This window comes from Hippichthys cyanospilos, chromosome 12 (assembly GCF_059441005.1).
Source record: "Hippichthys cyanospilos isolate Australia breed blue-spotted pipefish chromosome 12, RoL_Hcya_1.0, whole genome shotgun sequence".
In the NCBI taxonomy this organism is placed as follows: Eukaryota; Metazoa; Chordata; class Actinopteri; order Syngnathiformes; family Syngnathidae; genus Hippichthys; species Hippichthys cyanospilos.
In genome coordinates, this window is record NC_142380.1 from 8,142,015 (window position 1) to 8,155,811 (window position 13,797).

General features: G+C 41.6%; 1 protein-coding gene across 1 annotated transcript; it reads left to right on the forward strand.

Annotated features, from left to right (window-relative positions):
- Positions 1–81: 81 nt before the first annotated feature.
- On the forward strand, positions 82–13,077 carry copa (COPI coat complex subunit alpha). The gene is made up of 29 exons (XM_088430472.1): positions 82–266; positions 597–710; positions 1,034–1,107; positions 1,180–1,260; positions 1,468–1,544; positions 1,634–1,743; positions 3,676–3,785; positions 4,285–4,384; positions 4,710–4,928; positions 5,143–5,293; positions 5,366–5,432; positions 5,657–5,732; positions 5,807–5,889; positions 6,387–6,612; positions 6,696–6,834; positions 7,696–7,858; positions 8,524–8,670; positions 8,753–8,942; positions 9,016–9,111; positions 9,561–9,649; positions 9,746–9,869; positions 9,953–10,042; positions 10,489–10,592; positions 10,732–10,878; positions 10,950–11,273; positions 11,739–11,849; positions 11,936–12,097; positions 12,516–12,710; positions 12,786–13,077. Exons 1-29 carry the CDS (start codon positions 227–229, stop codon positions 12,843–12,845), a joined length of 3,669 nt encoding a protein of 1,222 aa, XP_088286598.1. The 5' UTR covers positions 82–226; the 3' UTR covers positions 12,846–13,077.
- Positions 13,078–13,797: the final 720 nt, after the last annotated feature.

The window sequence follows — 13,797 nt, forward strand, 5'->3', positions numbered from 1 at the left end:
CCGCGGTGGAGCTTTGTGCGTCATTTGTACAAAGTTTGACAGTCGAAACTTTATTGCTTAAACCCGGAAGACAAAACAGGAGACGTGTCAGGAAGTCGAGAGATCCATCTTAAATGGACGGTCGCCGCCTAGCTTAATTTTTCCGTGGTGTACATTTGTACTTTGGGGCAGACATTGTTTATTCTAACATATAGTGAAAGAAGACGTACACGCTGGTCTTGCTACCATGTTGACCAAATTTGAAACCAAGTCGGCCCGTGTTAAAGGTAGGCTTTGGCTAGACGCAACTAGCTTTAAATGCTAATGTTAGCGAGCTATCCGGTAAGGTACGTAATGCATGATGTGTCTCAATCGAACGTTGTTTAGCAGCTATCCGAGTTAGCCTAATCTTCTATGTAACCATGCAAGCGTTCAAGTCATCTTGAAAAGGAATTTCAAACACGCGAATTTGCTGTCTCTAACTAAGATATAATGGCTGCCCCACTTTCATGTTATTCTTGGCAATGAAACGATATCTGCTTCTCCTTCCCTGGTTATATTATTGTTGCATCATAATGGTTGTTTAAACATGTATTTGCGTTATTGTTACGTTTCAGGCCTAAGTTTCCACCCCAAGAGGCCTTGGGTTCTTGCGAGTCTGCACAACGGCGTCATCCAGCTGTGGGACTATCGCATGTGCACGCTCATTGACAAGTTTGATGAGCATGATGGTAAAGGGACACAAATATATGTTTACATTTTATAGGTAGGTGGTTAGATGGCAGGGAGGATGAATGGAAGGGGTTGGATGCATGGATTTATGATAGATGAAAACAGATGAGAAGCAATTCTAGGCTACTTCTGTTCTTTAAATTATGTGATAAAAAGCAAGACCCAAAGATAGGTTGAGTAGACAATAACCATGCTGTCAGACTGTCCCAAAGACAACACCTGCAAAGATGAGTAGATAGATAGAAATGACAAAAGCAGTTATTTCAGAACACCTGAGAAATCTATGTATACTGTAGATTCTTTTGTGTACGTTATCCCACAGGTCCCGTTCGAGGAATTGATTTTCACAAACAGCAGCCCTTGTTTGTATCTGGAGGAGATGATTACAAAATCAAGGTGATCTTTGTCTTTTTTTTTTACAAATAGTTGGAATATTGACTCTAATCTTTTGTTTGCTTATTTGACAAGGTGTGGAACTACAAGCTGAGACGTTGCCTATTCACCTTGCTTGGACATCTGGACTATATCAGGACCACCTTCTTCCACCATGTATGTTGCTATTTTATCTGCAGGGTTTTATAGCATTATTTCTCGAACTTCATTAAAAGGAGGAAACGGAAATTTTTATGTTTAAATTCTTGGTCATGTGTGACAGTAAGATGAAGCAGGATCACAATAAGATGAAGCACGATGACGACACTTGTTTTATTCCAATATTTAACATAGCCATTATTTTTTTTTCCGTTCCTTTTCTAGGAGTATCCCTGGATTCTGAGTGCCTCTGATGACCAAACCATTCGAATCTGGAACTGGCAGTCCAGAACTTGTGTCTGGTAAACTAAATAAGAAATCTGACATGAAGCTGGTGTTCAAATGTAAAAATCATAAAATCATAAATCACCACCCCTTCTTGTGCCCGCAGTGTGCTGACAGGCCACAACCACTACGTCATGTGCGCCCAGTTCCACCCCTCAGAGGACCTGGTGGTGTCAGCTAGCTTGGACCAGACTGTGCGAGTGTGGGATATCTCTGGTGAGGGCTTTTAGGGGACAGCGCAGGAGGTTTGGGGTGTATAGTGAAGCTAGGAAGTGAACACACTCTTGTTGATAGCATATTTTTTTAGTTAAGTTTTAAAAAAAGAAAAGAATCAAAAATACCTCATTCAATCCTAAAGAAATATTTTCATGCCTGATAAAAGTCCAGACAGTTGATTCATATGTAGTTTTTACTTTGTTGATGTTTTTTTTTTTTTTTTTTTAACATTTTCTAGTGTCTCAAAATAGGCCTCGCTCAATGTATAGGGAGATTGACAGAAAAATACAAAACCTTAGAAAATATTTTCAAAACATTTTGCTATTATTGCTACGTAATATTGTATTATTATAAAAATACATCTAATTTTAATGTCACAATATTACAAAACTTCCCAAAATATTAGGCAAAAGTACGGAAATGCTGAAGAAAAAAAACAAGATGGGAAAATACGAACTTGTAATTTTCAAATAATTGCAGGAAAAAAAATGCTTAAAAGATTAAATGTAATGTAAAGTATGTTAACAATATAAAAATAATGAGATGGGATGGATACAAAAAAAACATTTGAGTATAAATAAAATAAACAACGATTAGATGGATAAATAATCGAGCAAAGGTGAAAAATACAAGATCAGAATTTACTTAGATTACTTTTTTATAAACAAAAAATCCTCAGTTGTAATTCAATTAAAACATCAGGGGATAAATGTTTAAAAATGACACATTTACCAGCTATAAAACAAAAATATGAGATGAAGACAATATTAGGAGCAAACCATTAATTATTTAGGGGAAAAACAAAGATTTTGATTAAATGAAAAATGTATCCAAAGTGCTCCCCTATGAGAAAAACCCAATAATTCAACAGATGTGTTCATTTCCTATCAGGAGAGAAAGAGTCTGAAATGGGATGTGGATATCTCATCTTGAGCGGACCTCTTCCTTTCCTATTTGTAGAGGACAAACTCTGTGGGCTGAATATGCAAACACCTCCTCTTACTAGAAAATCATACTTGATGATCAAGGAGGTTTTTGTGTATCTTTGCATGCTTCTTGGTGTCTTTGCTCTCTTCTTCCTTTTTGGATCCTAAAAGAGGACATTTATTTTGTGTGTTGACTTCCCCTTTAACACTCCTTACTCATGTCAACGCACCTGCATATGAGGTCATCATATTTTTTGCATTGCCATCACCTTACTGTCCACTCACTCTTAACATTCATACTCACATGGTAGAATACTTTACTGCAATTTTGTTTCTTTTATGACCGCCTCAATGGCAAATACACAGCATCCATGATACTTACTTTTCTGAAACTCATCTGATGTGACAATTTAGGGGTGTGAACAAATATCATGCATGACATTTGCACCAAGCTAACAGTCACATTTATGCCCTTGTATGTTTTGTATGTATTGTCATGCTAACTAGTAATGCAAGTTGCATGTGAATCATTAAACGCGCATGTCATTCAAGTCAAATAACATCAGGTTCTTCACATCCAAAAGCCCCATCAGAGCACGTCTTTACGACGCCAACCACCAACACCCACATTCCCTGCCCCCTATGTGCCCTCCCTGGAAACATACACACTTGGACACTGGTTCCTAGTTCCATCCCATTTTCCATTCATCCTCTTCTCACTGCTGAACCAGACGCTCACCACCTTGTTTGTTCAGGCGGGAATCATCATCATCAACGCCAACCCAATCATTTCGTTTTCCTCCGCTAAGCCAATCAGACGTTGTTTGTGGTGTTTCCAACCTGAGTGTGTGTCCGCTGGTCCAGCAGTTGTCCAATCTTTGCTGCTGCTTCTTGTCGCTTGTTTATATGTTATATTTGAATGTTCTATTGACAATTGTCTTCCCTTCCCCCAAAATGTGCTTGTCTCCCCCACTGCCACACCCGCCACTACAAATGTCGGTTGCAGGTCTGAGGAAGAAGAACTTATCGCCCGGCGCCGTGGAAACGGAGGTCCGCGGCATTTCCGGCGTCGACCTGTTCGGCGCTTCCGACGCTGTCGTTAAGCACGTGCTTGAGGTGAAATGGATGTTGTGGTGTCATCGCTTGTTTGCATCGTTATGTTACAGAGTTTTTTTCCTGGTCTTGGCTTTGCTTTTTTTTTTTAAATAATAATATATATAGAAAGATAATCTATTCTGCCCTCAGCAAGTCGCCACACCCCAGCTCTTCCCTTATAATCTAAAACATGAATTGATTTTATCGCTATTGTGGTTCACACTAATAGGGATGATCAAGATGGTAGCAGGGATATACCGTTCCTTATTCGAAAGTATTTATCCATTTTTTAATATTGCTGTCTTGTAGCAGTTTTACGAACCCATCATAAGAATAGAAAATTGCCATTTTGTGAAATCTAGAGGAAAATGCTATATTTAAATACATAGGTGCTTTCATTAAAATGACTGTCATTGTTGGAGAAATGTGAGTCAAAAGTACTAGTAGGTATCAGTACTTTGTGTCAGTGACTACTCAATTACTACCAACTAACAGTATGATGGCTGTTCCTTTTGTTCAGGGTCACGACCGAGGCGTTAACTGGGCCACCTTCCATCCCAGCATGCCTCTCATTGTGTCGGGCGCTGATGACAGGCAGGTCAAAATCTGGAGAATGAATGGTAAGAATTTTTTTTTCAAGTATTGGGGTGGGGCTCTGAAAATGACTGGTACTGAATGCGTTAAAATAGTCGTTAGTTGCATTCATAGTGAGAATAGAAAAAAAATCATTTCCATGGCCTGGCAAGTGGCAAAATCTTTATGAGCATTAAAGCAATTAAAAGAGCAATAATAAAAAGCAAATAAACTCTACAAATTTACAATGTAAAAGATTTTCGTCTGCATAGTAACACAAAACTGATTAAAGGACAAATGACTTAATTACTTTTAAATTGGTGGTATACCTGTGTACTGCAATAAAATGTTTTGTTTTCTTAAATCCTCCAGAGTCCAAGGCATGGGAGCTGGACACGTGCCGTGGCCACTACAATAACGTCTCCTGCGCTGTATTCCACCCGCGCCAGGAGCTTATCTTGTCCAACTCTGAGGACAAGAGCATACGAGTGTGGGACATGTCCAAGAGGACAGGCGTGCAGACTTTCCGCCGGGACCATGACCGCTTCTGGGTGCTGGGTGCGCACCCCAACCTCAACCTGTTTGCCGCTGGTATGTTGTATGAAAAGATAAATGAAAACTAAACAAATAAATAGCACTATAACAGAAATGCTGACATTTTGAATAACTAGTTCTCTGAAGTTACCACAGTTTTAAATTCTCTGCCATTTTTCTTAAGTCCTTTACTACTCCTTTATCGACGGCAATAGATTAGTTTTTACAAGACTTCCAGCAAATGAGTTAAACGTTCAGCATTTTCCTGCAGGCCACGACAGCGGTATGATTGTGTTCAAACTGGAACGTGAGCGTCCGGCGTACGCCGTCCACGGCAACATGCTGTACTATGTCAAGGAGCGTTTCCTGCGCCAGCTGGACTTCAACAGCAGCAAGGACACGGCCGTCATGCAGTTGCGCAGGTAGCTCTTCAGCCCCAGCTGCATCACTTGCATCCATAATGTACACATCTGAGACTTTTATTTTCGTTGCAGTGGCTCCAAGTTCCCCGTGTTCAGCATGTCGTACAACCCCGCTGAGAACGCTGTGCTCCTTTGCACTGTGAGTATCATCACCCTGTTGATGATGGATAAAAAAGGCATTTAAATCTTTTTTTTTTTTTTTTTTTTTTTGTAAATGCAATGAAATGAAGAATATATTGCTTATTTTAACGCAAGTTCTCTTCCAGAAGAACTGACTTGGTGGTATTAAAATCAAATTGAAGAGCTAGTCTTGTCATTATATTTTCCCACTTCTGGTTAATATATGGTTGTATCATCTGCCAGAGGGCAACCAACTTGGAGAACAGCACCTATGACCTGTATTCCATTCCTAAAGAGAGCGACTCGCAGAATCCTGATGGTACTTAAAAAAATAATGCGCTGAATGATCTGTCTCAAATTATGATGATGTAATGATAATTTTGTCCTTCTCAGCACCTGAAGGAAAGAGGTCCTCTGGCCTGACTGCTGTGTGGGTGGCGAGGAATAGATTTGCTGTCCTGGACCGCATGCACTCTGTAAGTGTTGAACAAATTTATCCCAAATATAATCAGTCAGTTACATTTTTGTTTATTGGTTAGGTACCATGTATCAGCCAAATAAACAGTACTGCACTATAGCTTTCTACATCCAAAATGTCTTCTTATTTTTATTAGTCTTATTTCTTAGGTAGTTTTATTTTCTATTTATTTTGTTTGTGTGCAGTACATTGTTTAAACCAAAACGTTTGAAATAAATTGGTTGTGTTTTCTAATGCTTACTGTTTGCTGGATATTGCTCTTTGTTGCAATTGTATCACTTGAAGCAAGTCTCTGTGAACATTTTATTCCAAGAAAAAATATCGAATTGGTATCAGACAGTACCTTAGACGATCTCAAATGAAAAAGTTGTTTCGGCACACCTCAAGAAAACACTTTAAGACTGTCTGCATATAAGGCCGTTAGAGGCATGTCAATCAACAACCAATTGCAGCAAGTGGAATAATGTCACCCAGCAATTCTAATTTTCTCCGCAGCTGCTGATCAAGAACCTAAAGAATGAGATTGTGAAAAAAGTACAAGTGCCAAGCTGCGAAGAAATCTTCTACGCCGGCACGGGCTCGCTGCTGCTGCGAGACGCCGACGGCGTGACGCTCTTCGACGTGCAGCAGAAGCGTTCGCTGGCGACCGTCAAGATCGCCAAGGTCAAGTACGTGGTGTGGAGTTCCGACACCAGCCACGTTGCACTGCTGGCCAAGCACGGTAAGAGCGTCCGACCAACCCCTGTCAGATGATGCGTGTTTGTGTCCAGATGCTAAATTGCTCCCCACCTGCTTGCTTTTCAGCCATTATGATCTGCAACCGTAAGCTTGAGAGCCTCTGCAACATTCACGAGAACATCAGAGTGAAGAGCGGTGCTTGGGATGAGAGTGGTGTCTTCATTTACACCACCTCCAACCACATCAAATATGCCCTCACCTCCGGGTATGTTTTATTACTATTTTGTAACTGCTTTAGTATTATGTGGCAAATTTTTACTCCATGTACATCATTTTATATTAGAAATGGGTCTGTGCTTATACAGGGACACCGGGTATCTGCAGCATATACTAGTATCAGCTGCCCACTTGTGTTTTTTGATTAGGTACTAGATAATTAAAATGGAAAAAAAGGCATTTTGTTACATTAAGGACAATTGCTTTTTTTTTGGGGGGGGGGGGGGGGGGGGGGGGGGTATATAGTCCTGTCCTTAAAATTAGGTTTTATTGTTTTGGTGGGATAACTTTAGGTAACAACAGTACTAATGGTATCCGTACTTTGTATCTGTATATGTTGGGGATGAGTGAGTACCAATAGCAGGTAATGGTATTGAGTCGGTACAAGACCTTATTTTAAGGTATCTGTACTCGTGACGGATCGGCCTTCTTGTGGCCATTTTATGATCAGCAATAAAGGTATACATGTCTTAACAGATACCCTTTAAGATTAAATTATGTGTCTAAAATACCAATGGTATCGATACTTGATACCTGCATTGATGACTACTTAAGAGTCGTGTATTTGTACAGTATCAGTCTGGAAAATTGGGATAGAACATCCCATGCCTATATGCAGCAATGATTGTCAAACTGAACCATAAAAGTTGAATTTATACTGTACACACTATATTGTAACATTGAAGAGATTTGAAAAGTTTGAACAGGTTTAAAAGTCTTGATTGGCCTTAAACACAGAGGGACACGTGCTCAGCCCTCCTCACAGGAAAATTTGGTTATAGTAGACTATGGAATCAGAACAGAGGGAAAATGCTCTGTAGCAGGTTTCAAGACTTATTTCTCTATGCAGTGATCATGGCATCATCCGTACTCTGGACCTGCCCATCTACGTGACCCGCGTGCGAGGCAACAGCGTGTACTGTCTGGACAGGGAGTGCCGACCCCGTGTCCTCACCATCGACCCCACCGAGTACCGCTTCAAACTGGCCCTGGTCAATCGCAAATACGACGAGGTGCGTCTCACAAGCACCATTCGTTCACCAACAGCATGAGCAACTTTGGCTTTAGATATCCAGTGATACTAAAATGTCATGAATGGCTTCCCTTGTTTAATTCCAATATTTTGTGTCATTTTACTAACTTCAGTATTGTACCAACTTTTACACAAATTCAGGCAAACTGTGTCTACAAATGTTGTGTAAAAAAAGGAGAAGTTGAGAGTTAATCAGTGCTGTATTCTTGTTCCATGTTCAAGTTAACATTAGCTAACTGCGATAGCTTCTGCATACGAGAATATACTATGGCACTGCTGTATCATCCATGTGTTGTATCTCAAGGCATATTTTATTCACCAACTTCAGAAGATAGATCGTATAATGTAAGAAACCACTGTACTGGGCAGTTACTCGCATAAGTAGGACAGCCAACAGAACCCATATGAAAGTTACTGTTTCACCATTAAAAACACAAGGTCCACAATTTTATTTAGCTGAGGAAGCGAAATATTCAAATTGCGCTTTTACTTTCATCATAGGAAAAGCTAAAATATTTTTCGTGAAGGACAATACCAGTCATAAGTTTGGAAACAGTTTTTTTTTTCTTCATCACAATTTGTTAGCCAATTTGAAACTTTGTAGGTGCTTAATTATGAAGCAGGCATCCAAATTGGTGCTTTCAGGTTCTTCACATGGTCCGTAACGCCAAGCTGGTGGGCCAGTCCATCATTGCATACCTGCAGAAGAAGGGCTACCCCGAGGTGGCGCTGCACTTTGTCAAAGACGAGAAGACTCGCTTCAGCTTAGCTCTGGAGTGCGGGAACATCGAGGTAGCTCACTAGTTCCAGGTTCCCGTCCTCCTCTGCAAAACTGCGAGTTCAATGCCGCCATCTTTCTTTCCTCTTGCTCAAGGTGGCGCTAGAGGCGGCCAAGGCTTTGGATGAGCGCAGCTGCTGGGAGCGTCTGGGCGAAGCGGCGCTGCTGCAGGGCCATCACCAAGTGGTGGAGATGTGCTACCAGAGGACCAAGAACTTTGACAAGCTCACCTTCCTTTACCTCATCACCGGCAACCTGGCCAAGCTACGCAAGATGATGAAAATCGGTGAGGGGGGCGGGGCGTATTCAGGTGCTGTCGTGCGCTTCCATGAGCTAAAATGTGTGTCCTTTGTCCGTAGCTGAGATTAGGAAGGACATGAGCGGCCACTACCAGGCAGCACTATACTTGGGAGATGTCAGCGAGAGGGTGCGCATCCTGAAGAACTGTGGGCAGAGTGAGTTAACAGCAGCCAAGCTACAAACAAATCATCACGTTCTATGTTTGTCATAGAACTTCATAGAAAGGATTTTAAAAAGATAATAAAAAGTTTTAAACTTTGTGAACACAATTGCGCCGCAACTAACAATTATTTCAATATTCAATTTATTTTGTCTGAGTTGGATAAAAAAAAAAATAACATTTCCATCCCTTTAATCAAAAACAGGACTTTGTAATTTTAAAATCAAACTGGCTCTCAAAACGATTAATCGATGATCAAAAACGGCTATTGATTTTTTTTATATATATATAATTGAGTTGCTAATTAGTCATCGCAGCTCAAGAATAAGTTAACATAATTAAAACATTAAGGCTTTTGCACAACACTTCATCATTTAAGAAATTGAAAACCTGACCAAAAGATGAAGTATGAAAACAAACCTTTTTTATATTTCTTCCCACTAGAGTCCCTGGCTTACCTGACAGCCGCCACGCACGGACTGGATGAGGAAGCCGAGGCCCTCAAGGAGACATTTGATCCGGAAAAGGAGACCGTATGTTGCGCAATCGAGTCCCAATGGTCATAACATTGTCACACCATCTTTTTGGCAATAAGATTTCAAAAACTGTTTTTTTGGGTGACTTTTAAGTTACCTGAGGTGGATCCCAACGCCCAGCTCTTGCAGCCTCCACCCCCCATCAACCCCCTTGACACCAACTGGCCCTTACTCACCGTCTCCAAGGGCTTCTTCGAGGGAGCCATCGCAGCCAAGGGTAACAGAAAAAGGAGGGGCAGAAAATGTGGCCCAACATGTGAAGTCTTTCACCCGCTTGACGTTTCTATGTTTGCTTCGTAGGGAAAGCCGGTCAGATGGCAGCCGACCTGGACATGGACGCCTCCGGAGCCGAGGGCTGGGGAGACGATGCCGAGCTTCAACTTGATGAGGGTAAGCATGCAAAGATGAAACCGGGCTTCAAAAAGGGTGCTCACCTGTTAACTTTGGCAAAGGTTTAAACCATTTAAAAAAAAATGTTGAAACACGTACATCGGCTTTGGTCCTGTTATTGTGCTCTGTGACATATTAATTGGAACAGTGTGTGATTCTTCTCATCAAACCTTTTTTTAGGATCTGATGGGCCATAATTAAATAACAATTATCTGTCATCATCAGGGAACACTTTTCTTTTGATTTTAAAAGCCAACAAGTTCTACCTTTAGTTTTGTATCATTTCTGCTGGTACTATTTTTGGATCTGTATCATACAGTATTTTAAGGTACATTATCAATGGTGTGTGAAAACTGACAAATATGTATCTAGACACCCCTATTTATTGCTAAAAATTTAGCCACCGCTACATCATTTGACGATGTAAAATAAACATGTTCTCTCAGATGGCTTCATGGATGCCCAAGATGGCTTTGGTGAAGAGGGCGGTGCCAAAGAGGAGGGAGGAGGCTGGGAGGTGGAAGAGGACTTGGACCTGCCTCCAGAGCTGGTATGACAACCTTGGAAACGTTCAACGGGCCAAACTGAGAATGGGAGCAGGATATGCATCCATCCACCCCTATTGTTTATGAAAGGTATAAAAAAAAAAGAGAATGTCTAGCTAAGTACAATATTTGCCATGTCATTAGGACTTGCCAGCTGGCGCCGGCGGCTCCACGGAGGACGGCTTCTTTGTGCCGCCCACCAAGGGAATGAGTCCCACGCAGATGTGGTGCAACAACTCTCAGCTGCCGGTGGACCACATCCTAGCCGGCTCCTTTGAGACCGCCATGAGGGTAGGTTGCCTTCTTCCTGACGCCTACAATGAAAACGAATTAGTAAAAACTTCTCCGCTTGGCCTCCGCAGCTGCTTCACGACCAAGTGGGAGTGGTCAACTTTGGGCCGTACAAGCCGCTCTTCATGCAGACTCTGTCCAGGGGACGCACCTGCTACCTGGCCCTGCCCTCTCTCCCCTGCCTGCGGGGCAACCCGCAGAGGAACTGGAAGGAGTGCGGGGCCAAGCAGGGGCTGCCGGCCGTGGGCCTGCGCCTGGCCGACCTCATCGCTCGCTTGCAGCAATGCTACCAGCTCACCACCTCCGGCCGCTTCGAAGAGGCCGTGGAGCGCTTCCGGGCCATCCTGCTGTCCGTGCCGCTGCTGGTCGTCGACAACAAGCAGGAGATCGCCGAGGTAGGCTCATCCCCACTTTGTACTCACCTATTCCTACCTAGGTAACACTACTCGCGTTCGTAGTCGATTCCGGTGTCAGGCGGTGGTCGGTTTATACTCATAAACTACAAATTTTAAAATTAGAAAATTAATTCCATTATTCGATTGCAAATTATGTATTTCAATAGGTATGTCCTGCTTTAAGATGAGACATTGCTTTTAGTGGAAAACTTTATGTACCAAAATTCCTGGTGGTATCAGTTTTCGGTATTGGTATTTGTGGCTATTCAAGATTTGAGTATTGGTATCGGTCTCAGGCAAAGGGGTATCGAACCTTTTTTTTTTTAATATTTAGTAGATAGTTTCCTAACGTTTGCTGTTACCATATTTAGCGTTGCCACAAACGGTTAACTGCGACATCGGGGAACACTCAACATTTCCTGTACAAATTGCTACGTTCATTTCTTTTTATTCCCTCTCTTTTAGGCTCAGCAGTTGATCACCATTTGCAAGGAGTACATTGTGGGTCTGACCATGGAGACTGAGCGGAAGAAGCTGCCCAAGGACACACTGGATCAGCAGAAGAGGCTTTGTGAGGTCTGTTGGAATATATATATATTTTTTTTTTTTTCATTTTCTCTGGGAGATTTTCCTAATTTCTTCTGCTTCCTTGTCCCTTGCAGATGGCCGCCTACTTCACTCACTGCAACTTGCAGCCCGTCCATATGGTGCTGGTGTTGCGCACAGCTCTCAACCTCTTCTTCAAGTTGCGCAACTTCAAGACGGCCAACGGCTTTGCACGTCGCCTGCTCGAGCTCGGCCCCAAGCCAGATGTTGCGCAGCAGGTCAGCCCTCGAGCTTTTTTTTAATATTTTCCTTGTCTTGTTTTGCGTCGAAATTTTCCACAAAATTTTCTCTTTCCACATTTTTTATTTAGGCCCATTTAACATTCAAAATGTTTCGCCTGTTCAGGGAGTCTTGGAAACTATTGATAAAAACTCCCCAAATTGAAACAAACACTTTCTCACACATATAGTGTGATAATTCCCAAGCGTTCCCAATAATATTCCAAAAGTGATGCCTACATCGATAATGCCTACATCTTCTCAACTACTTCAAATTCAAATCTCACATTTTACATTTTAACAAGTCACTTAATCCCATATCATTTTTGTGCAGTATCAGCTTTTCAATACACAGAATGGGATTCTTTGGTTTCCATTAATATGGCGGTAACGTGATTATTTTTTCTGACCAACTCAGACACGCAAGATTATGGCAGCGTGCGAGAAGAACTTAACTGACGCCCACCAGCTGAACTACGACCCACACAATCCTTTCGACCTCTGCGCCGCCTCCTTCGTCCCGCTTTACCGCGGGCGTCCCGTTGAGAAGTGCCCCTTGTCAGGGGCTTGCTACTGCCCCTCGTACAAGGGGCAAGTGTGCAGGGTTACTCAGGTGAGACGAAATAAAGGCAGACAACATCATCTGATGGTCTTGAACATTACACTCACCTTGGCTTTCACTTCTCAGGTGACTGAGATTGGCAAGGATGTGATTGGTCTGCGCGTGAGTCCTCTCCAGTTCCGTTAAGAAGATGGAAGGAGATATCAAATGATAAAATACAAAATGAATATGAATGCTAACGTTGCAATGTAATCCTTGCCCCTTTCTTTTGCATAAACAACTATCCTGCAAGAAAGCTTTTTTTGTTTTTAGGGTTTGTCATCGCTTATGCTGTAAGCACTGCAATCTGTCAAATCAAAATTAAAGAAATCTATGTAACAAAGGGTGGGAAAAGAAATAAAACACCAGTTAAGAATGAGCCATGTGTGCATCACCTTTATTGAGACGTTATACTTTTTTATGTTTTTGTGTTGGGTCTTAAATTTTATAAATTCATTCATGATCAAGAATAAAAACACTTTCCCTGTGTATATCTTGACATGGCAAAATCTTCAACCAGGATAACCAGAAAACCTTCCACACACTTTTAACCCTGTGTTGTTTTTTTTTTGTTTTTGTTTTTTTAAATAAACATGGTTGATCATATGGGGTTTTCGCACATACCATTACAAAAATGTTTGTAGGGTTAATCATACAACTGGTTCAATGAGCCAGGAAAGCACCTGGAAAGACAGTGAAGCAAAAAATGGTAGTGTAGACATTACGAGCATTTTTTTTTTAATAATGGCGTGTCCAAATGCCACTCGGGACCAACCTTATGGAGCCCTGGTCAGACACAAAATTGAAAAACTGTTGGAATCTCTTTTCAGTGGAAAAAAATGAAGAGGAGATGGAGTTTCAATTTTTTAATTGGGTGAGACAGTTGAACACATTTTTTTCGTAATCCCTCACTAGTCATTCTGGATGGTGCCTGTCACTCGCAAAGCCACGCCCCTTATAGGGACGTTGCCACCAAATACTACAGGCTACATTTTGTAAAACCAGTGTATTCTTGTACATTTTTAAAAGAAATACAACGCTGTTGTCTGTCTTTTTTTTTTTTTTAAGTTAAAAAGGTGGTAGGTCTTGCGTTGTCGGA

Bases quoted from the DNA above. Each gene is read 5' to 3' on its own strand.
- copa (XM_088430472.1), top strand. From the start codon at position 227: ATGTTGACCAAATTTGAAACCAAGTCGGCCCGTGTTAAAG. The intron at 711-1,033 runs GTAAAGGGACAC...GTTATCCCACAG, and splicing joins CAAGTTTGATGAGCATGATG to GTCCCGTTCGAGGAATTGAT. The intron at 3,786-4,284 runs GTGAAATGGATG...CCTTTTGTTCAG, and splicing joins TCGTTAAGCACGTGCTTGAG to GGTCACGACCGAGGCGTTAA.